The 23,779-nt window shown below is 48.4% G+C and overlaps 1 protein-coding gene across 4 annotated transcripts in view; it reads left to right on the forward strand.

The window, feature by feature from the left end:
* The window catches only part of Osbpl10 (oxysterol binding protein like 10), a 217,297-nt gene that overhangs the window by 134,885 nt on the left and 58,633 nt on the right, over positions 1-23,779 (forward strand). For all 4 annotated transcript variants that reach the window (XM_005075036.4, XM_013117090.3, XM_040739702.1 and 1 more), the window contains one exon: positions 22,117-22,327. In XM_005075036.4, the coding sequence (XP_005075093.1) occupies positions 22,117-22,327 (211 nt within the window). The remainder of the gene's footprint in view (positions 1-22,116; positions 22,328-23,779) is intronic.

The raw sequence follows: 23,779 nt of genomic DNA on the forward strand, positions 1-23,779 counted from the left end.
CAGGTTTAAGGCCAGCCTGGGTTATGTAAGATCCTGACTCAGCTGAAATCACAATAGGGGCTGGCAAGGTATCTTAGTGGGTTAGGGTGCTTTCTGTGCAACCCCAGTGATCTGAGCTTGGTTCTTGGTACCCTCGTGAGAGTGGAAGGGGAGAGCCAACTCCACAGAGTTCCCCTCTGACCTTCACACAGTCTGGGCTACGAGTTCCCATACACACACACACACACACACACACACACACACACACACACACACACACACAGCAATAATAAATAAAACAGTTAACTTTTTAAAATATATAGATGAGTGGACAGCCAGCCTGGGCTACATGAAACCCCAACTTAAACAAGGAAGATAGGTAAATGGACAGACAAATGGGCTGGGTGGTGTCCTAGTTAGGTGACTGTTGCTGTGATGATCACCATGACCAAAAGCAACCTGGGAGGAGAGGGTGTGTTTCACTCACAGTTCCACGTCACTGTTCATCGCCAAAGGAAGTCAGGACAGGAACTCAAACGGGGCAGCAGTGTGGCGGCAGGAGCTGATGCAGAGGCCATGGAGGGTGCTGCTCACTGGCTTGGGCGTCACGACTTTCTCAGCCTGCCCTCTAATAGGGCCTTAGGCCACCAGCTCAGGCGTGGCACCACCCACAACGGCTGAGCCCTCCCCCATGGGACATTAAGAAAATGCCCTACAGGGTTGTCTACAGCCTGATCTTATGAGGCATTGTCTCAACTGAGGTCCCCTCTTCTCAGACGACTCTAGCGTGTGTCAAATTGACGTGGAGCTAGCTAGGGAGCATAGATGGATAGAACGGTGAGTCTGAAGTCCATTGGGCAGGGCTTCTATCTCAGCTGCTGAAGTGCTGTGTGACTTTAGGTGGGGTTTTAAACTTTGGAATTGCGATCTTGAGTAAGAATCCATTGTGTCGATGATGGATGTTGAACACCCTGTAAACAGTGTGTGTGAGTAAATACTGATCTAAATAAATAATTGAAAAAAACCAGATAAATGGAGGTTTATATAAGCATAAACTTATATTTGTTTGTTTGTTTGAACACAGGGTTTCTCTGTATAGCCCTAACTGTCCTGTAACTTGCTCTGTAGACCAGGCTGACCTCCAACTCAGAGATCTGTCTGCCTTTGCTTAATCCTGAGTGCTGGGATTAAAGATGTTTGCCACCATGCCCAGCCAGCTACAAACTCACTTTTAAAATTGAGCTTTTTTTTTTTTTTAACAGAATTGTGAGTATGAATTTTGTAGATGACAGTGTCATGTGCTAATGGTTGGAGCCATTTGTGAGAATGTTGTAGACTAAGGGATTAGCCACTTTTACATTCCTCTGACCACAATACCTGACAGACCTCATTGGAGGAAGGATGTATTTAACTCATAACTTCAAGGTTTTTTTCCCGGTCCATTGTGGTGGGGGAGGTGTGGTGAGATGGTGCGTGCGTCTGTGGCGGCAGGAGTGTGACCCGTGCGACTCTTCACATCACAGCAAACCAAGACGCAGACGGCAAGCCTTCAAAGGCTCGCCCACAGTGACCTGCTCCCAGCAGCCACGCCCTACTTTCCGAAAGGTCACCACATGGACCTATGGCAGACATTGCAGATTTAAACAATAGCACCTGGGTTCTACGGCAGTCCATGACCATGTCATAGGACGCTTTTGTGAAGAGAGGCCCCATGCAGTGTCTGTGGAAAGTTGCTATCACATCTATACTGAGGATCTGGGCATCTGGAAGAAGGCCCCTCCTAGAGAGACGCTAACTATGACAGGATGAGCAGCCTTATAAAGGAAAACCTATTTAAGAGGCTTACTTGAGGGGTGAGTTAAAGGCACTTGCTGCGGGAGACTAGTTAACCAAGCCCCATGCCCAGAACCCACGTAAAGATGGAAGGAGAGAACAGACTTCACGAAGTTGTCTTCAGACCTTCACACGCACACGCTACAGTACTAATAAAAGGTTGACTTTTATTTCATTGTATGAATACGGTGTGTGTGTGTGTGTGTGTGTGTGTGTGTGTGTGTGTGTGTGTGTGTGTGTGTGTGTGTGTGTGATATGTGGTACGTTTGTATGTGGGGATGCGCTTGCTTGTGATGTGTGTGGAGGCAGAGGTTGACTTTGGCTATCTTCCTCTATTGCTCTGTATTTTATTTCAAGATTTAATCTCTCGCTGCACCCAGAACACACTTTTTTTTTTTTTTTTTTGGCTAGGCTGGCCAGCCAGGGAGCCCTGGGGAATCTGCCTGTCTTCACCTCCAATGCTGCTGTTACAGGCACATGCCACCATGCCCAGATTTTTATATGGGTGTCGTGGAGGTGGCTGTCCAAACACAGGTCTGCATGCAATTGTACAGCAAGTGCTTTGCCCACCGAGCTATCACCCCCAACCAAGGTTAATATATGTTATGTTTGGTTAGGAGAACCCTAAAGGATTCCTTTGTTGCTGGATTAGAATGGAGGAAAATTAATAAACCCTGAGACATAGTTCTTCCAGGGTTCTTCTAATGCAGAGGTTCTCAACCTTCCTGATACCGTGACCCTCGTGCTGTGGTGACCCCCAACCATAAAGTTATTTTTTTCTACTTCACAACTATAATTTTGCTACTGTTATGAATTGTAATGTTAATAACCGATACGCAGGATATCTGATGTGTGGCCGCCCAAGGGGGTCATAAGCCATAGGCTGAGAATCACTGCCCTAGAGAAGCTTTGATAGGGAAACCATGTGGCATGAAGAACTGAATTATGCCAATGACATTTTTTCATATTCTAGCCTCATACAAGCCCCGTGTCTCCCTCACTGTTATCAGTAGGGCTTTTCAGAATAAAACTTAAATGCATATCGTAAGTTTTTATAACATATTAAATTTCATGGTGTGGTTCTGAATTTTAACCTGACCCACAAATGCACTCCACTGTAAGTCTTTCCTTGCAATAGCCCTTGGTGCTTGGATGATAATTGCTTGTCCTTGGAAACAGAAGGCTTTTGCCTGGTTGGTTTCTTTTTTTTTTTTTCCAAAAAGAATTTGTGTGTGTGTGATTTTTTTGTGTATTTGTGTGTGTGATTTTTTGTATATGTGTGTTTCTATGTGTGTTTGTATGTGCGTTTGTGTGTGTATGTATGTGTGTGGTGGATGTGTATGTATGTGTGGTGTGTGTGTATTTGTGTGTGTATATGTGTGTGTGTATGTGTGTGTGGTGTGTATATATGTGAGAAAGAACGTGCTTCTTAGGGGCAGAGGATTCGGTCTGAAGAGACAGCCCATTGGCAGCTGTAGCATGTGGTAGCCCAGGCTGCCACAGGCACAGGAACCTCCTTACTGAGATTCATTGTCTCCCTCCCCTTCTCCTAGTATGGATGCAGCTATGCTGCGCATGGCTGGATGCCAGCCCAATGGAGTGGTGCTCCTGTGACCCAGGTGATGTGTGATCTTGCTGTCAGCTTGATAGGACTGAGAAACACCTAGGATACCAGGGAATGTGCTTGGGGCAGGTCTCCAGGCCCCAGAGTTAACTGATGGGGGTGGCCCTGAATGTGGCCTGCACTGGCCCTGGGGACGTAGGTGGATTAAAAAGGAAAGTTGGCAGAAACCCAATAATGTTTGTGTTCTCTCTTTCCTCTCCCTGGCTGTCCTGAGGTAAGCCATTTTGCTCTGATGCCTCTCTGCCACCATGGGCTGAAACCTCAGAAACTGTAACCCACACTTTCCTAGGTTAAGGTGTTTTGTTGAGGTAGTTGACATAGTTAATAAAGTCTGGGACCAGGGCTGAGCGGTCTAACACACACCTTTAATCCTAGCTTACCACTTGGGAGGCAGGGACTGGTGACTTCAAAGCCAACCTGTTTCGGGTAGCAAGTTCTGGGCCATCTAGTGCTACACAGTGAGAACTTGTCTCAAGAAAAAAAATGAACAAAAATAAAGTCTGTGACCAATTGCCTCATACTCTCCATTCTTTCCCTGCCGGGATGGACTGACCCCTAAAACCCTGTGTCAGATAAACCCTTCCTTCTTTAAGCCGATGTGTTGCGGCATTAAGAAGAGCGACTGATACTGATGGGTTGATCAAAGCACGGTGTATCCGTGGAAACCGCGTGGTGAACCTGCTGATCGTGCAGGCCCTTGAGAACGGTGTCAGAATGCTGGAGCCCAAGCGGTTGGTTTCCTGGTTCACAGTGTGAACCTCGCGAGTGCAGACACAGACCGTAGGTGGACGACACTCAGCAGAACCCCATGGCTGTGCCGGGTCCTTTTCTAGGTGTATGAGTGGGCAGTCGCCCAGCCCCAACCAGCCCTGCCAAGACGCAGACCTGGCTGATGCTTCTCACTCACTCTATTGTAGAAAGGGCAGGGAGGTGGCCATGTGTTGCGTAGTTCTCATAAAAGGCTACCCTTTTTTTTTAAACTTGTGTTTTGCGCTGCTGAAACTGGAACCCAGGCCCATGCTGGGCAGGTGCTCTCCCACTGAGCTGCATCCCATGTCCCCGGTTCTCCATGTAGCTCAGGCTGGCCCTGCTTAGGGTGTGTTTCACCCATCTCCGCCTATCCAATGCAGGGGACCACAGGTGTGTGGGCCACACCCTGCTAAGCACCTGCGGGGTGGCAGACGTTGTTTTTCTTGTGCTGGGGACTGATTAAAAGCTGGGGCTGTGTGTGTGTGTGTGTGTGTGTGTGTGTGTGTGTGTGTGTGTGTGTGTGTGTGTGTGTGTGTGTGTGTGTGTGTGTGTGTGTGTGTGTGTGTGTGTGTGTTGACTGTCCAGGTCAGGCCTACCCCTCTCCAGGCCTTGCACTTCTGTTTCCTCCTTCTGGAACATCCTTCCTTGGACTCCACCCTTGGATTCCTCTTAGTTCCCTGAGCCATTTACTCATCTTTGTGATTGACGAGTAAGTAACTGGGCAACCACCTACTAACCTCTCTCTTGCTCTTCCCTGCTGGTCTTCCTCCATTGAAGTTCAGCTCCCGACAGCTGCCATGTCTGCAGCCTTTACCCCAGGCCTAGGAGATGAAGCCTGTCAGGGCTGGAGACATATTCCCAGCTCTCCTTTCCAGAAATTCTAAATAGCCTTTAAAGCACAATAGCTCCCTGACCCCACTTCGAGGCTACAGCAGAAGGCTGCGGAGGTGGACGTCATTAACCTTGAATGATGGTCCGAGCCATGAATCCAATAAGACCTGTTGTATAAAACCTGCCCTGAAAATGATTTATGTTAAGAGAGAGGCTTGTGAGCAGGTTTGCCCACTCTGGAATCAATACCTTTAAAGCTCAGGGCCACGTCTTTTGAGTATATTTTCCCAGCGTTGAATAACTGCTGTGGCGGCGATGGCTCCAATCGCTGTTCATCATGGAACTTTAAAATAATTGAGTCGCATGTTTTGAAGTGAAACGGTGGTGAGCCTTTTCCCACTTAGTAATCAGAGAAGCGTGCAATTATGTAAGAGGAGAACAGAGCTAAAGGGTGTCTTGTGGCCATTCACATACATACGGGTGCACAGCATTATACATCTTTAGTTTGGGACGTAGCTTAATAGTTCTGGATTTTCGGGTACTCTAATCATTTAGAAGTATAGAGTGGGCCATCAATAGTTTGTATATGACTATTTGCATGTGCACATGTGTTTGTGTCACACGAACATGTGACGACCAGAGGACAATGTCAGTTGTCTTTCCTCGGGCATCATCCAACCTGTTTTTTACAACACATAGATAAATGTAATTTTAAAAGTTTTTTTTTAAGTATCCATAATGCCTACAAAACTCTGAGAAAATAGCCAAAAGCTTAATGCTGATTTGTGCAATAGTGGCGGATCCACAAAAGTCAAGTGGATAGCTTTGTTGATGAGGCAAACACGCATATACACATATACACACACATACTCTCTCTGTATATTCATATATATGCATATATGTGTGTATTTAATATCTCCAGTCTCAGAACACTGTTGCATCTGTTTCTTTTCTGTTTGCTGGCTTGCACATTTCCAAAGGCAGGTGTGTACAGGGGAGGATGACTTTGCCGTTGAGGACACTGGGGACAGAAGTTAAAACATTGGCTGTCCTCAGCATTCCCCCACTCTGTTTTTTTTTTTTTTTTTTTTTTTTTTTTTTGGTTTTTCGAGACAGGGTTTCTCTGTGGCTTTGGAGGCTGTCCCGGAACTCGCTTGGTAGTCCAGGCTGGTCTCGAACTCACAGAGATCCGCCTGCCTCTGCCTCCCGAGTGCTGGGATTAAAGGCATGCGCCACCAATGCCCGGCTCATTCCCCCACTCTGTATTTGCGGAGTTGGCTACTTGTTAAAATGTGTTTGATCTTCCAAAACTGAGGCCCCGGGGCTTTTGTGGTCACTGGCAAACATCGGCTGCAGCTGCTGCCAGCCGAGGCCAGGCAAGCTCTGCCTTCATGGTGCAGGGGTGGACGGAGACACTGGAGCAACAGGGCAGGTAGCAGAGCCCGGGCCGGATTGGGAGTGGTTTGCTTTTCATTTTTAATTTTATTTGGTGTGTGTGTGAGAGAGAGACAGACAGACAGACAGAGACAGACAGACAGAGAGACAGAGAGACAGAGACAGACAGGGAGGGAGTGGGAGGGAGGATAACTTTGAGGCCTCGTTTCTCCCCTTCCATCCTGTTGAGGCTGGTCTCTTCTTTCTGGGCTCTCCACACACCAGGCAGCTGGACTATGAGCTTCCAGACAACACACCTGTTCTCACATCCCATCTCGCCATAGGAGTACATGCGCGAGATTACATGGGATTACATATGCGAGATTACATGGGATTACATATGTGAGCCTCCAAGCTTCTTCCTTCAGGGGCCCGTGATGTGTTTTTACGATTTTAAGATACCTAACTAAAGTCAAAAGTCAAGCCCGCTGTATTTCTTCACTCTTGTATGGTTACCTTGGGTTTTTTGCTTTGTTTGTACAGTAATTCTTTTTTTTTCTTTTCCTCTCCCCCTCCCTCTCCCCCTCCCCTCCCCCTCCCCCTCCCCCTCCTCCCCCCCCCCTCTCTCTCGAACTCACAGAGATCCTCCTGCCTCTACTTCCTGAGTGCTGGGAATAAAGGTGTGCGCCACCACCGCCCGGCTTGTACAGCAATCATTGAAAGCATCACTCGGAGCTGAGTGAAGCTGGGTCCCTTAATGGTGAAGATGGAAACTGCAGCCTTAGCCCGAGGTCATCTCCATCTTCACCTGCCTCACCCTTCCTAGAATCCCCTCTGGCTGGCAGTCCTGGTATGACACGGTGGCATACTTTCCCAGCGCTCTTCATTGACATGCTCTGTCTGTCTGTGCCCGGTCTTGGGATCTTTAAGGGACCATGTCTTCCTGACTTCTCCCGCCCCCAACCCCACCCCCCACTCCCACCGACACTCGGCAGCCAATGGGTCACTGTCCACCTGTGGCTGCCATTTCTCAGCAGAGGGCCGTGTCGGCAACGGTGTCTGTCCTGTGGTCAGTAGGGGACAGTGATGGAGACGGAGAAGGCCATTGTCCTTACGATGGTGGACCAGACTTTTCAGAGGGGGTATCAGCCACTCAATGTGAGGGGAAAGGAAGTCTCCTTTAAACAAAGGCCACTTTACTAATAAAATCTGGCCCTGTTTCCACTCAGAGCAACATGTAGAATGAGTTTTTACCGCAGGGATTGCCTTTTGAGGTGCAGTATGTTGGGCTTTGGTGCCCTGGTCTGTGTCAGAGGCTAAGGGGGCGGAGCCAGCTGCCTGAGAAAGGAACCACATCCATTGATATTCATATTACCTCTCATTGCTTCTAAATATATGTGCTAATAAAGCCAATTTATTCCGGAGAGTGAAATGTGTGTTTCCACTGTAGTGTGGAAAGAATTACAGCAGGTGTTTATTCTGCAGCTGGGAAACAAGAAAAATAGCTGAAGAGCAGCTAGTGTTGTATTTACTAAAAGCTTCATTTAAAGGTAGTGAATTAACAGAACCCTGGAAAGTCAGGAGGTGGATAATTTGAGTGTTTTCTGGACCCAAAAGGAAATGTGTTTTCCTATTGTAAAATGCCACGATTAGCTGCAGTTAGGCAGCCCAAGCCATTGAAACAAAAATAACAATGGAGACGGAACATTTTCCCCCAGGGCAGATAGAATCCAAAGCCAGCAGCATGAATGTTCAGGGACTCTTTGGGGACTTGACCCTCATCACCCTGCACCAGCCAAGTGCCAAGAAGACAGCTGTGGCTTCTGCGTAGACCCCACGGCCTTGCGGCAGGGGGAGGCAGGAACTCTGAGAGCCTGGGACATTGTGGCCAGACCTGGACTTGGCAAGGCAGACACTGGAGATGCTGACAGGGGTCCGGGAGTGAAGAAGGCTGGGTCCTGATGAGACACTGACCAGGAGGCACGGGGCTGACATGGCGGAGGGAGGCGGAGATGAGAGGTCCAGCCTACATCGGTGTCTTCCGAGCAGGCAGGGACAGAGTGAAGTTTCCGTGTGGTCTACTTTTCACTTTCTGTGTTCTCTGGGCCAGACACTGACGTTTTTGCTTCTCTTGCTTGATGACAGTCATGAGGGGAAGAAGTCTAACCCTGTGACGGAGAGAGAGGCCTTAATCTCCTCTTCATGAGGGGGGCCCCGAGAAGCAAAGCCGGGGCTCCTCATGCTGACTCTAATTCTCACAGTTAACTGAAGTGTTACGTCTGTAGACTTGATGTGGGGACATAGGCAGTGGAACAAACTGGGTTGTTTTCTAGACCTTAGAAAAGGCCAGAGCACAGTGGACGCTGAGAGATATAGACTGAACCCTTGCTACTTCAAGCAGTTTGTAGTCCCAGGAAGTCCTGCTGGCTTCCGGCCCTGAGTCTGTACTGAGCATGACAGGATGAGGTGGTGTGCTCTGAGCTCGGTGTCAGATGAGAATGCCTCCCCCATCCCAGTAGAGAGAGATGTGTGAATACTTGGTGTGGGAACTTCGGACATTATGCCGACACCCCGCCCCCTCTGGGCGATGGGCAGGGCACGCACTGTGGCGATGCTATCGCTACCCTAAGTCACTCGTTACGGGAACTGCATAAGGACTGCTCACGCCCCTCACCCCTCCTCTCTCTGCTCCCGGTTGGCCAACACTTAACCCCCTTCACCCTTCCTCCTTCACTCTCTTCTCCTTTCTCTCCTACCCTCTTCATCTCTCGCTCCCCCTCCCCCCTTAATAAACTCTATGGTTAATGTATTCTATGGTTCGTGTTCCATCTAGCCATTCTTAAACAAAAGAACAACACCTGGTTCCCAGATCTTGGAACTATTTGGGAAGGATTAGGAGGAGTGGCCTCTCTGGAGGAGGTATGTCATTAGGGATAGGCTTTGAAGTGTCAAGAATCTGGAGCCATTCCCAGCATCCTGTGGATCCAGATGTGAGCTCCAGCTGTTTCTGCCAGCATGCCTTTGCGCTGCCGTCATGGACTCTAACTCTCTGAAACCACGAGTCTAAGTAAATGCTTTCTTCTCTAAGTTGCTTTGGTCATGGTGCTCTGTCACAGCAACTGAGACAACCACGTGAAGGTGGAAAGAAGGAGCCCCCCCCCCTTTTAAGACAAGGTTTCTTTGTGTACCCTTGGCTCTCTGATCTACAACTCTCTCTGTAGATCAGGCTGACCTTGAACTCACAGAGATCCACCTGCCTCTGCCTCCCCAGTGCTGGGATCAAAGGCGTGGTCCACCAATGCCGGGCTAGAGCCACCTCCTTAGAATTGTCCACTGACCTGCATGTGTGTGTGTGTGTGTGTGTTAGCACCCAAACATCATACACACATACACGTAATAATAGGTCCTATTTAACAACCGTCATTAGCCAATGTGAGGCCAATCTGTCACATGTTTCCTTCATTTGTTATCTTGCTCTGCATATGAATCGGCACATAGATGTTTAAAATAAAAGTATCCAGGCTGGGGAGGTGGCGGTGAGTGACGTGCTTGCTGCACAGACATGGGGGTGTGGCACTCACCAGCCGGTCAGGCTAACTCTGACGTCAACCTCTGGCCTCCACATGCATGTACAAACCTGTCACGTGCACCTGCACATGCACACATACATCAGCACATATACAAAGTAAAACGTAAAGAATGCAAAAATGAATGTATGCTCCTAAGAAAACTGAGCAAAAAATTTAATTTAAAAAGTCATGGTTAAAGAGAGTGAGGTAGAGAGGCCCAGACTTGAAGGGACAATAGGTGCATGTTTTGTCACATGGCAGCTGTTCTCCATGTACTTACTTGCTGTTAGGTGACTGGAGTAGCATGTCCGTCTTGCCCAAGGCCAGTATTCTAAGTCTGAATTGGAAGACGAGGTGCCGAGTCAGCTAATTGTGTGGCTGTGGTTCCAGTGCTCGTATTTTTACAGGTGGAGGGACTTCTACTAACAAGACAAGAAAGGAGGGAGGGAGGGAGGGAAGGCAGGACCGAGGGAGGGAGGAGGGAGGGAGGGAGGAGGGAGGGAGAGAGGAGGGAGGGAGAGAACATGGAGATGGGTGTAATAGGTTTTCTATACCCCACCCCCACTCCAAATAGGTTTTTCTATTTAAGCAGTAAGCCAGGTCAAGCTGAATTGTAAAAGTATAACAGCAGGTTTGTTTGAGCAAAGCAACTCTGGGGTGAGTTCTCCATTCTTGGAGTTCTGGAGGCCAGAGAAGCCACTCCCCTGAACTAAAGCAGGGAGACTTTGTAGGTTGTAGACAAGGGGTGATGGTGTTCACCACAGGTGGGTTTGTACCCAAGTATGGTCAAAGCTGTGCGCTTTAGGTGGGGACTTGGGCAGCCGGCAGCTTGAGGGGAGGAAGCCACAGTGGTGGCCAAGAATGCTGACCTGGGTTTCTTGGCACCTTTTCTTTGTTCATGGACTCTGAGTGGGCAGGGTTTGGAGAGAGTAGAGAGACAGGACAGGGGCTTCTCACACCATGCAAAGGTGAGCCAGAAGGTCCACCTCCGCAGCCAGTTATGTCTCTGAAGGAGAGGAGCAGGGAGCCCTTGCCAGGCAGGCTCTGGGCCACTCTTTCCAGGGACTCAGTGAGCCTCTCTCTTCTGGGGTTCTGATATTTCTTCCAGGAAAACACGGAACTCCTGAACCCTGAAGCTCCCAGCCTTCAGATGGCCCTGAAAGCCTGTCCCAGCCAGCCCACCGCTCATCTCCTAACAAAGTTTCTTTCTTGTTGATTTTAGAAGTGTTTTGTTTTGTCAGTGATCAAAGTCAGAGGAAATGGGAAATGTGGGAGGAAGGATTTGGATTCGGGTTTGTGCTGGCCCATTTCCACCCCTGCAAACAGTGGACACGGGTTTGCCTAGCACCGTGTGCCCTAGATTATATATAATCTAGAGATTGTATCTGTTGCATATTTGAGTGACCGAGGATTAGGTTGTAAGCAGTTTGCGTGAGGGAATCATGTTCTTTCTCCCATGAAATGGTGATAGCAGTTCCATTTACCCAGTGGGGACACAGTAAATATTAATTACCAGTGGCTTATCCCTGAACACAGCTGTCCCCTTCAGATTCATGAAGCGGATTCCTGATAAATGCATTTGTCTCTCCGGGGTTTCACTTGTCAAGGTGCCGAAGCTGCCAAGGGTTTGCCTGGAGGCTGAGGGCCCTTGTCTGATCTATTTCTTTCCTCTTTGGAGCACCTATTCAAGATGCATTTTCATCTTGGAAGTAATTGGCAGGACTGAGATTCATTTCAGCTGGGAAAGAGGGCTGTGTGGTGGTCACGCTCTTCTGGGCGCCTTTGGGTAGATATCTGAGCCAGACGCAGTAATTAAACTTCAAAAATAAGTAGCAGGCGTTAACTGGACTTCAGGCCCAACTCTGCTACCAGGAGAGGTTAGAATCTGTATTTTTTGTTGTTTTGAAGCAGGGTCTCAATGTGTTGCTGACCTTGAACTCACAGCAATCCTCCTGCCTCAGGCTTCCAAGTGCTAGAATTCCAGATCTGAGCACAGCATCCAGCTTGAATTGAGGTATTTTCTGGACTTCTTTCTTTAGGGAGTCTAGAGACATCCTACTCCTCATGCAAAATAAAATACTTTCCTGGAAATGAATTCTGACGGTTAGTCTCGTGTCAACCTGACTGCGTTGGGAGTCACCTAGGAGACACACCTGCCTCTGTGGTATAAGGGCATTTCCAGGAGGTCAATGTAACAGGAGGAAGGATTCATCTTGGATGGGAGCTGCCTAATCCCATCAACTGGGAAACAATGGAAAAAGCAGCAGCAGCTTGGCCTTTGCTTCCTGTTAGCAGACGCACTGTGACCAGCTGTCCCCCCTCCCCTGCCTGCAACCCCGCCTTTGCTACCGTGTGGACCTGGTCCAAAACAAACCTTTCCTTTAAGTTGTGTTGGTCAGGCGTTTTGTCCTAGCCGCATGAAAAGTAGCGAACATAGTGAGGCTGACAATAATCTGGAAACATTGTGCTTCTGTGCAACAGGCTGGTTGGTTACATGTGTGCAACAGGAGAGAGCAGACGTGGGAAAGGCTCCAGAAAATGGTTTGCTCACACATGCTGGCCTTGAGCGTGTGTAGGCTCATTCTGTAAGATGCTGTAAGGGGAACTCTAGTGTTTGCACAGGGGCAGTGGACAGATGAGGATGCTTCTAGAGTGTATGTAGGCCAGGGAGTGTAAAGAGAAGCCTTCCCGCCAGCCTGGTTCCAGAGCCGCATCAGTCCCAAATAAACACACAGGAGGCTATATTAATTATGAAGCTGTTGGCCTTGCTTGTTTCTTACTGGCTAGCCCTGACTTAAGTATTTATCCCATAATTGTTAATCTAAGTATTTCTCTTACCGGAGAAGTTTCCAGGGTTCTTATCCCTATGTCAGCTACATCTTGACTCCCTGTGTTTCTCCTACCCAGAGTTCTCCTCGACTCCTAGTTCCACCTATCTTGCTTCCCTATTGGCCAACAGTGCTTTATTGACATATACACAGGACTTCCCCAACATCTCCTCTTTTCTGTCTAAACAAAAAGAAAGGTCTTAACTTTAACATAGTCAAATTATATATAACAACAGTTATCAAGTAAGAACACAGTTACAATATTTTAGCAAGATTTAAAGAAAATATCATCCATCCCATCCTTGTGAGTCCAAAGTTCTATATGTAGCTTATCTTTTATCATAACTAAGGAAAACTATAATTATAACTATCTGTCTTCAACTCCATCAAAGACCACAGAAGGGTAATATATAAACACTAGTATTGACAGAGACATCTTACTACCTGGACAGTCACCAAAGTTCCTCTGTAACGTTGGGGCATCCATCTTCAGCCCATAGGCCACAGTGTGTCCAGAAGATTTCTCAGCAAAGCAGGACATTTCAAACTGTCCATCTGCATTGGCAGTCTGTCATTTTTCTGTGTCCTGCAGAAAGTCTCGTAGACTCTTCCATGAAGCAGGAACCCTGAAGGACTGTTTGAATTCAACAGTCACTTTCCTGTGGGTCCTGCATGTCCAGTTTATACAGCAACAGTCAAGCAGTCCAGGCAAGAGCAGCTTCTTGCCCAAATGGCTAATCTTGCCATGTTGAAAGCAAACTCCATAACGAGTCTTTTCGATGCCCATCTTCCTCTCAGACGTAATTAGTGCTGCCAGTAGCAGACATTTCTCATTGTCAAGAAAAACCCTAAACCATTTTAAATGCCATTTTCTGAAGGTCTTTGAAAGGTTTGAAGACTATCTATGTATCTCAAATATATTTCTGTATATCTAGAAAACCTAACTTACCTAACTATAAATTCTGACTATTATAAGTAACTATCTGTAATCTGTACTCAATTATGCATTATGTTTTAAAAGATCAGTATAAGCACAATACTTAATCAAGAGGAGACATATACACATCACAAAATTGACCTTGAATTTGTATCAATAAATGAAACCATACCAATACAAAGTATTCATTTCCATACCATAATCCCCCTTTTCCTTTAAAAAGAGATTGGTTGTGATCATTAACCAATTATAAGCAACCCCATTCAAATGAAAACATAGATTTATAAACAATATTTGGGAATTTGGACATCGCTCATTCCAAACGGCTTCATGCTGGAAGGGGGCGCTGTTCACACCATGGGGATCATGACAAAACTCAGAAACTTGTATAAGTCCTTATTTTTGGGGTCTTACGACTGCATCATCTTAGCTGTTTCAATTGTTGGAACGCCTGGCCCACTGTTTCCAGGGGTTTTGGTTCATCAAACCACAGAAGCCTGGAAGGAATCCATAGCTTTCCATTTTCTGTAGAAACAAACAAAATCCGCCCATGAGGACAGGGATAAGTAAATTAGCACAGGTAGAGATAAAAGGAAGTGAAAGGAAAAAGGACCTCCCTTTTTTGGAAGCCAGCCATGCTTCTAACTCCTAGCTTGTGTGACTCTCTCTCTGGTAAATAAATATATTGTTTTCCCTATAGCATTGACTATCATCAATAAGGAATGTTGGGGGGTTTGTTTTTACTTGATAGACATATAATAGTACTCTGTTAATCCCACCAACTGAGAATAAGACCACGACCATAGTTTAAAGCCAAATTTGAACCAAGCTTTAATTAAATACTGGCCAGGTGGATGGGCTCTGGTCAGATCCATCTCTAGTTCCTCAGAAAAATGTTCCCAAGTCATGGTTTGCAGCATCTTAAGAAGGAATACTCATCATTCATTGCATTTCCCATCAGGTCAATCAGGGGCAAACCTACATCTTGGCATGTTTCTTACCTGTGAGCCTCCCACCCACATGTGATCAAGCACATCGGGTGCAGATGGGTCAGACACACTTGTTTAGGGAGTGAGAACATGTGTCTTGTTATCTCCATAAACAGTGGCCTCCAGAATTTCAGAAACTGTCTGCCCTTGGGCAAGGGGCTTGCAGATCAGAGGCATTTTCGTTGGTGGAACTCTGATTAAACTTGAAAAGCAACTCTGGTTCTCTCAGTTAGGCAGGTAGAACTTGGTGCCTTCCCTCGCAGTCTCCCATCCCTTGGCTGCCCTTCCCTTCCTGCACAGAGGGGACATGGACCTCATAAAAGGAGAGTCCTCAGCGGGCCAGAGCATGTCTGGGAAGGGAACTTCTCTGTTTTCAGAGCTGCTCCTGGGTCCATTGTTTCTAAAGAAATCAGCTCACAGCAAACTCATGCCAGAGAGGCACATGTCACATGGCGTGGGGATATCTGGAGGTGTCGTGTTCTGGGCTCTTACAGCATCTTGTACACACTTCTAAAAATACTCTCTGTCTCAGTTTTTCTGTTAACAAAAGTACAAGATGGTGACACACATCTGTCACCACCCAGCTCTTAGGAGGCTCAGGCAGCAGGATTGTGAGTCCTTGGCTAGCTTGGGATATATAGTAAAACTGACTTGATGACCATATAAGAAATAATGGGGATGGCTTTGGGAAGGGACTTTTGTTCTAAGACCAGGATATCCAGGCTGAAGGTATGGCTCAGTGGTGGTGTTTGCCTGGTGTGTGTGTGTGTGTGTGTGTGTGTGATCTGTGACACTTCCCACATGTATTTAAAGCCAGAGTCTGCTGTGCTTATAATTTAATGAAATAATGAACTGGAAGGACATGATGCTCCCAGGTGCAGTGGAGGAGGAGTTTATTGTAAGTAGGAGAGAACATAGCCAGAGGCAGGGACATCTGGGGGAGTCTAGCTCAGAGCAATCCTGACCCTGAACTGGGCCTTGTGAGGAGAGGCGGGAGGGGAGAATCAGGAGACCAGGGGAGTAAAGGGTAGACAAAGGGCCAGGCCACTGAAACGGCTGGATTATGTAGGAAGAGCCTCAGGGCTAGAGAGTTCAGGGTGGAGGGTGGTGTCTGCCAACCATATCCTGTAAGAGGTAGGGCTTGAGGGATGCTGGGAGAGCCTGGAGGCCAAGTCCACTTTGACATGCTAAATAGGCAGCTCAGGAGCAGTTTGTCCCAGGTTTGTAATATAACTAATGATTAGCCCCCTTCTCTCCCAGAGCAGTGTGCCTGCCCCCATGCCTGGGTTTTTATGTGATATCAGAGATTCATACCCAGGACCTCATCCTTGTGTAGTATCCCCAGTTTGGGTTTCTTGACTGTCTCGAGACTTCTGTCCCTCAGATGGCTTCTTATGCATTTGTACAGAGAGAACACACTTTATATTATTGTCCTGTAGAGCTGGGACAGGTGAAGAAATAAAGTTCTTAGGAAATGAAGGAGGGCCCTTGTCAGAAAGGTTTTTTAAAAGTGTGTGTGTGTGATTTAGAATGTTGGTTTTGCCCTTTGCCCTCTGCCTGGGGCAGTTTGAGCTGGCTTATAAACATTGCTGGAATTTCCTGGCCCAGCATACCATTACACCTCAGAGAAGCTGGCACACAATCACTTGGGATATGGGATGGTCCCGTCCAGCACACTTTTCGTGTGATAAAGGACAGCTATTGTGATGTTGAAGTGGAGAAATGATATTATCCTGTCCTGCTTCCGAGGCATGGGGGCGGACAGAGATGGCTTAAGTCATCTTTAGTAATGGTCAAAATTAGTAATGGCCTCCCTGGGAATCCAGAGAGCCTCCGAGCAAATGGCCATGGTGAATGCTTCTCTTCTGCCAGCTTTTTGAAAATGGGAATGGGTCCCATCTCCACGTAGATTCATCCAGCTTTGCAACCAGCCAGTCGGTCTGTGTGGGATACTTTCTTCTGGCTGGAGTGGCTCCAGGATGCCTGCGTTTTCGTCTAGTCTCGACATTGCACGATCTGTTGCCAACACTCAAGTTCACATTCAAGAACCACAGTTTTGAGTTACAAAACCAGAATGGGGTGGGGGAGTTGGGTGAGTAACCAGTCTTGGGCAAGGTGGTCTTGCCCATCATTGACCCACTATTGCTTGGGTTCTATTCTCTCCTACCATGGCTATCTGACTTGTCAAAACTGAACTCTCTTCCTAGGCTCCCTCCCCAGCCGGCAACAGCCTTCTGCCTTTTCCTTCTCCCAGTATGAGATTCTTGGGGAGAAATTCCAATTTTTTTGGAACCACATCTCAATAACCTGATAGCCAAAGAGAGAGGGTCAGTGTCTCTTCAGACGTAAGTGAGTCCGGCAGATGGCCAGACCTGGTCTATACAAGGTCATGTCTTGCATTATGGGAAGTGTCCTGGGACTCTCCTTACAGTGACCCTTGCCACTCCAGGTTGATGCACTCTAAAGTGGAAGGGAGCAAAGCTAGGGTGTTCGGGGAGGGTGGAGTTGCAAGTGTGAGGCCCAGACTCCCTGTGCCCGGGTACACAGAATCATGGAGAAAAGGCATCACACACAGCAATGCCAGTTTTCTAGGTGTTTTTCTACAGATTTATTTATTTTCTGCATTTGGATGTTTTGTTTATAAAAAGGGAAGGAAAGGACATGACTGCTCCTAGATGAGGTGGAGGAGAAAGTTTATTGTACATAAGAGGGAGAGAGTGTGGCTAGAGGCAGGGCCATCTGGGGAGTCCAGAGTAGACATGACCAGGCTGAGCTGGGCCATGTGTGTGGGGCTGGGGGAGGGGCAACAGTAGGGAGGCCAGAGGTACAAAATGGCCAGGTAACCAAAATGTCTGGATTATATAGGGAAGAGTCTCTGGGGGAGAGGGCAGCCAAGCCCCTGGGCTGGAGAGTTCAGGGTAGAAGGTGGGGTATGCCTGTAAGAGGTGGACCCTAAGGGATGCTGGGAGATCCTGGAGGCCAGGTCTGCTTTGATATGCTAAATAGGCACCTTGGCCATTTGTCCTGGGTTTGAAACTTTACAGTCTGCCTGTATGTATGTGTACTGTGTGTGTGCCTGGTTCCGGAGATGGTCAGAAGAAGGTCTCAGATCCAGAACTGCAGTTAAGCATGGTCATGAGTCTCCAGGTAGGTGCTGAAAAGCGAACCCTGGTCCTCTGCAAGAGTGACTAGTGCTCTTAGCCAGTGAGCCATCTCTCCAGCCCCAAGCCCTCTAAATAGCAACAGGAGAACCTACCGATCAGACGAGGCTGGTTTTATTGTTCAGTATTTGAGGAAGGGGTAAGGAGAGGAGATACCAGTAGAGAGCATTTGCTGGCTGTGTCCCTGGAGGGAGGAGACAGGGGTCAGAATAGTGAGAACTGGAAGTCTGGTTTACAGTGTGTGGACTGGAGTAGGATAAAGATCAGGATGTAATCATCCAGATGTCCAATTGCAGAGGAGTGGATAAAGAAATCACACACATACACACACACACACACACACACACACACACACACACACACACACACGCGCGCGCGCGCGCTGTGTGTGTATGTCTGTGTGTGTGCTCTGTGTGTATGCGTGTGCGTGCGTGCGTGCGTGCGTGCGTGCGTGTGTGTGTGTGTGTGTGTGTGTGTGTGTGTGTGTGTGTGAGATAGTATACATGTGGAGGTCAGAAGGTAACTTGTAGGAGTCAGTTTTCTTCTCCTACCATGTCCTGGTCAGGCTTGGTGGTACCCACTAAACCATCCTAAACCATCTTGCTCCCCCTGGCTTTTATTTTACTAATTTTCCTGCATGTATGTCTGTGTGCTGTGTGTGCTGTGCCCATGAAGGCCAGCGGAGAGCGTCACATCATCTGGAGCTGGAGTTTCTGTCACTTTATTTTCAGTGCTCAGTTTACTAGGAAAACGATGTTACTCTAGGGGGCGCTGTTGACATGTAACCGAAGCTCGGCCCCAGTGCGCAGGCCTGCAGGTCCACCCCATCTGTCTCCCAGTAGGTCCCAGTATATCTCCATCATTGCAACCACAGCCTCCTTAACGCCATTTCCAGCTGCCTCTGCCAAGGTCCACCCCCTACTAACTCTCAGTAGACACTGTTGGATGCTTTCAGAGAGCTGACGTGTGGCTCCATCTCTGGGCAGCATGTGCGTCTGTGGCAGTAGAATGAAACATCCCATAAGCCTATTTTGTGCTTTTATTACTTAAGATTTACATAATGGCTTATGCTTGCGAAATAGCAAGTATTTATCCACAATTTGGAATATGGGTCTCTTTGTTGATTAAAACCGAGAATATTCCGTATTAGTTAGCAGCTCTGTCTTGCTTACCTCTTCTGTTAAGTTTTATGGCACCATTCATAATAGTAAAAATATAATGGGCTATAGGGTTCATCAGTATATACTCTTTTTTTGACACATCATTTTTCTGAGACTGGGTTTTATGGTAAGAATTTTGAGAAAGTGCTGAGTCTACAAATCGCCTGAAATCCAGTTTTCTCTGTTAGCAGATGCGTGTACAGTTGGCCGCCAGTGAACACGTAGATATTTTATCTTGTTTGAAATTAAACTTAACTGGCTGGCGGTCTCTCTTGGAAAGCTGAAATCAACGAAGAGGTATTGTTCATTAGCGCAGTGAAGGACTTAAGCTAACGCCATCTTATACTTACTGATGTTTCTCTAAACTTTGGGTCCTAAAGGAATTCCCGTGTACTTCACTGAGAGAACGTGGACATTGGGATTCAGTTTTTCAGGCTGCATCCGGGAGACCTCAGAGCACAGTACAGGCGGCAGTCCCTGCTCACAGGCCAGCCTCACTGAGAGAGGAGCAAACAAGGGTTACTACAAGTGAGGCTGGAGGGAGAGGAACGCTCCCCAGGGTGGGAGCGAGAGGGCCTCAGCTAGAGTGGCAATCCCTTTTCTTTTTCCTTTTTTAGATGGCCCAAGGTTTCCTTGTCTGGCTCCTGCCTCCACCTCCCGAGTGCTGGGTCTGTGACAACACACCCAGTTTACACGGCACTGGGGGAGTCGAACCCTTGGCTTTGTGCATGCAACTGCTCTGTCGTCTCTGCCATCTTCCCCAGAGCTGCAACCCATTCCTGGGGTTCCAGTTTTAAGTTCTTTAGGTGATTGGAACTCGCTCTGTAGACCAGGTTGGCCTCAAACTCACAGAGATCCGCCTGCCTCTGCCTCGAGTGCTGGGATTAAAGGCGTGTGCCACCAACGCCCAGCTCAGGGGATCCACTTCTTGATGTGGATTCTGAGGAATCAAACCCAGAGCCTCAAGCTTGCTCAGTGAGCACTTGACTGAGCATCTCCAGTCCGGATGAGCTTTGTGTTGGCTTTTGTTAAAGCACACAACTGCACCAAATGGTAGATAAAAACATTTGTTTTCTAGGCAAACAGCTGGAAGGGGAGGGTGGTAGGGGGATCCCAGGCTGGTGCATGTAGGCAGGCTTTTCTGCCCCACCAGCCAGTTCCCAAATGACCACACAGAGACTTGTTATTAATTGCAAATTATCGGCTTGTAGCTCAGGCTTGTTAGTAGCTCTTACATCTTGAATTAGCCCATATTTCTTATATAAGATCTGCCAAGTGGCTCGGTACCTTTTTTTCAGTATGGCAAGTTCATCTTCTGCTTCCTCCGCATCTCCTCAAGACTCGAAAGACTCCTCCTCTTCGTTTTCAGGCTCCTTTTGTCTGCCAGTCCCGCCTAACCTCTACCTGTCCAACTGCTGGCCAGCCAGCGCCTTTAGTAAGCCAGTCACAGTGACATATTCACACAGTGTAAAGGAGTATCACACAGGCGTTTTTGCTGCTTTTCTCCTCTTTGTGACAAAATATCTGACAAGGGGCAACTTCAGGGAAGGGGGATCTGTTTTAACTCATGGTGGGAGGAATCCATGGTGGGAGGGCAGTGGGGAGAGGAGGGCTGTGTGACAGTGGGAGTGACGACATTCACTTGTTTACATCTCAGAGAACCAGAAACAAAGTGGGCTCTGCGCCCCCAGACCCATGCCCTAACAGATCTACTTCTTCCAACTTGGCTCTACCTCCTAAAGGTTTCCTAGCATCCCCAAACAGCACCACCGGTTGGGGGTGAAGTGTTCAAACTCATGAGCCTATGGAGACAGGAACTCCTGAGAGTGGTGGGTCCAAGCCCAGTGTGACGTACTGTTTGCTGCTTCTTTCCAGCTAGACTGGTTATGCTGGTGACAAGAGTCTTCTGGGGTTGACGGGGACGGAGCAGGAAATGCCACTCTAAGCTGAGAACAGGTTTTGTAAGAAAACCCAAAGAGCAATGGAGCGGTGTCTCAGGCACAGACGATGGCTGCCGCTCGGTTCCAGCAGTGCCGTGACCTTGGGCCGTTGCTTTCTCGCCAGCATCTTGGAATGACTATCTGCAAGATGCGGTGCTTAGTGCCTTATGTATGTCACTCCGCTTAATGGGACAAGCTCTAGAACACTGGGGCCCACGTGACACAAGATAACCATCGTGTGCTTTGCTAGCTCTCTGTGGAGTGCTTTCTCCTTGGTGCGCCCAGCCAGAGACACGGTCAGACCAGGGTTTGCCTTGTGATGAACTTGCCGGCTGAGGGCAGACCACGGGGAGAGGGCTCCTTGGCTTTGTCATGGGGTGAGCCAGGGTGTAGGACTGGCTCTACCATTCCCGGCTGTCCTCTTCTCCCTGATGTCTCCTGTGGTGTGGCAGAAAGTCATGTCGTATGTAGCCATCTTGTAGGATGGGCTGCTTTGGCAGTGGCTTTACCGTGACTTCCCTCACATCGGCTCCTAATGTCACTCCGCTTTGGGATGGGGGTATTTAGAAGAGACGGGCCGTGTTCTGAGGGAGAGCCTTCCACAGAAACAGTGTAGAGGAAGGTTATAAAGACCTCTGCTTTTCTTTAACGATGTCCTTGTAGCCCAGGCTGACTTTGAACTCACCATGTAGCAATGTGTCATGTAGCCCAGGCTGGCTTTGAACTCATAACCTTTTACTTCTGATCCTCCTGCTTCTACCCTCCTAGTTCTGGGAGTACTGGTATACCACGCTATGCCTGCTTTAAGTGGGGCTTGGGAATGAACCCTGAACTTTGTTCATGCCAGGCAAGGCTTCTGTCTCCTCAGCCCAGGACTTTTGCTTTTTAATGCATTTACTATTGACTTCTTTCCTAAAGTCTACAGAGCAGTACCTAATGGTCCTGTTATTCCTTTTGAGCTCTGACGTTATGCTGACGTCCTCTTTGGGTCTAGATGGACCCACCCGCAGGCACATAGGCCTGCCCACCCCAGCAAAGGCGGAGCGTGCACAGGGCACCCTGTGGGCAGAGCCCCAAGGCTCCAAGTGGGCTCGGGCGCTCACAAAGGAAACTCCCTCATCTCCACTGTCCTTGTTTCCAGATGATGAACCAGGTGGAAGGCCAGCAGAAGAATCTCGTGCATGCCATCGAGTCCCTGCCAGGCTCCGGCCCCCTCACTGCCTTGGACCAGGACCTGCTTCTCCTGAAGGCCACCTCTGCTGCCACCCTCAGCTGCCTTGGGGAGTGCTTCACCCTGCTCCAGCAGAGCGTGCGCCAGGCAGGCCCGCCTAGCCACAAGCCAGGGGCCTCAGGTGAGCGCTCCCCTCCCAGCGCCTAAGCTTGTCTGTGCGCGTGTGCACCCCGTTCTGTCCATCCACCCCCTTAGTTTTCTGAGACAGGATCTTGCTTTGTGGTCCAGGCTGACTTTGAGTTCACTGTGTGTAGCCTAGGTTAGCCTTGATCTGGTGGTGATCCCCCTGCCTCGGCATCCACAAGCCTGCCGCTATGGGTATGGACCACCATGCCCTGCTTTTCCACTATCCTTCCAGCTGTCCTTTGGTCCTGTAGTGTGCCATCCTATAAAATGCAGCCAGTGTGTATCCACAGCGCGTCAAATCTCCTTGGAGATCTGGCTGCCCCGCCCTGACGCTTCGTTCTGTTCTCGGCTCTGGCCCTCACTGTGCCACCTTCTAGATCCAGCACTGGGTCCCCGGCAGCCACTTTTCCATGGCGCGTGCCCACCGCAGTTACCAGCTACCCTGGGTAACAGACCCTTTCTTCCCTGCTCACCCCCTCTAAAGGACAGGTTCATGGGACTCCCGTTAGGGACAGTGTCAAGCTTGCCTCCCTCGGGGCTGGTCATATGGGGGTATTTGGCTGAAGAACATTCCCGAAGCATTGCTACTTCCTCTTCCAGAGAAGCCAAAGACAGGAACATATGGTCTTAAGAGAATTCAGTACTATCTGAGGAGTCAGTAGTAAGCAGACAGAAAGACATTACTGAAGAGTAAATGCAATAATAAAGGCAAAAATAGCTTGAGAGGCGAGGGCCGGGGAGACAGCTTTGATTGGTAAAGAACTCCATCTCTAGACAAACCAAAACCAAAACCCAAGAAGCAAATTATTTCAGGCTTCAAAATGCTACAGGAATAGCACAGGGGTGGAGGGGTGGCTTAGGTTAAGAGTACTTCTAGAGCTAGGTTCCCAGCACCCATATTGGGTGTCACCCACCTGCCCGTAATTCCAGTCCCAGGGAATCTGCTGCCCTCTCCTGGCCTCCATAGATACCTACACTCATGTGCGTATATCCCTGTCTCCCTACACCATGCCACAAACATACACATAATTAAAAACTATAAATACAAATTTTTAAAAAGAGTAGTACACTAGACTGTCCAGCTAGGGTGCCCAAGGACCCACTTATTTGTGTCTCCCCAACACTTGGGTTATTAGTTCACGAATGTACCTGCTTTTTACGTGGGTGCTGGAGGTCAAACTCGGGTCCTCACAGTTACAAAGCAAGCACTTTATCTGCCCTGAGTTGTGTCCCGGGCCCCGCCCCCCACCTGAGCTCCCCCCACCCCATCCTTCTTGATCATTTTGTCCATAAACACACCCGTAAGTCGGAAGGCATCTTTGCCCACCACGGCATCCCTACACGAGTGGGTTAGTGGGGTCTGAAGCATCATGGGTAACTCATCTCCTCTGTTCCCAACTCTGCTAAGATGTGTCCCTGTGACATGCAGTTGTTAAAACGGTGTACA

This window comes from Mesocricetus auratus, unplaced genomic scaffold (genome assembly GCF_017639785.1).
Source record: "Mesocricetus auratus isolate SY011 unplaced genomic scaffold, BCM_Maur_2.0 Super-Scaffold_100691, whole genome shotgun sequence".
In the NCBI taxonomy this organism is placed as follows: domain Eukaryota; kingdom Metazoa; phylum Chordata; class Mammalia; order Rodentia; family Cricetidae; genus Mesocricetus; species Mesocricetus auratus.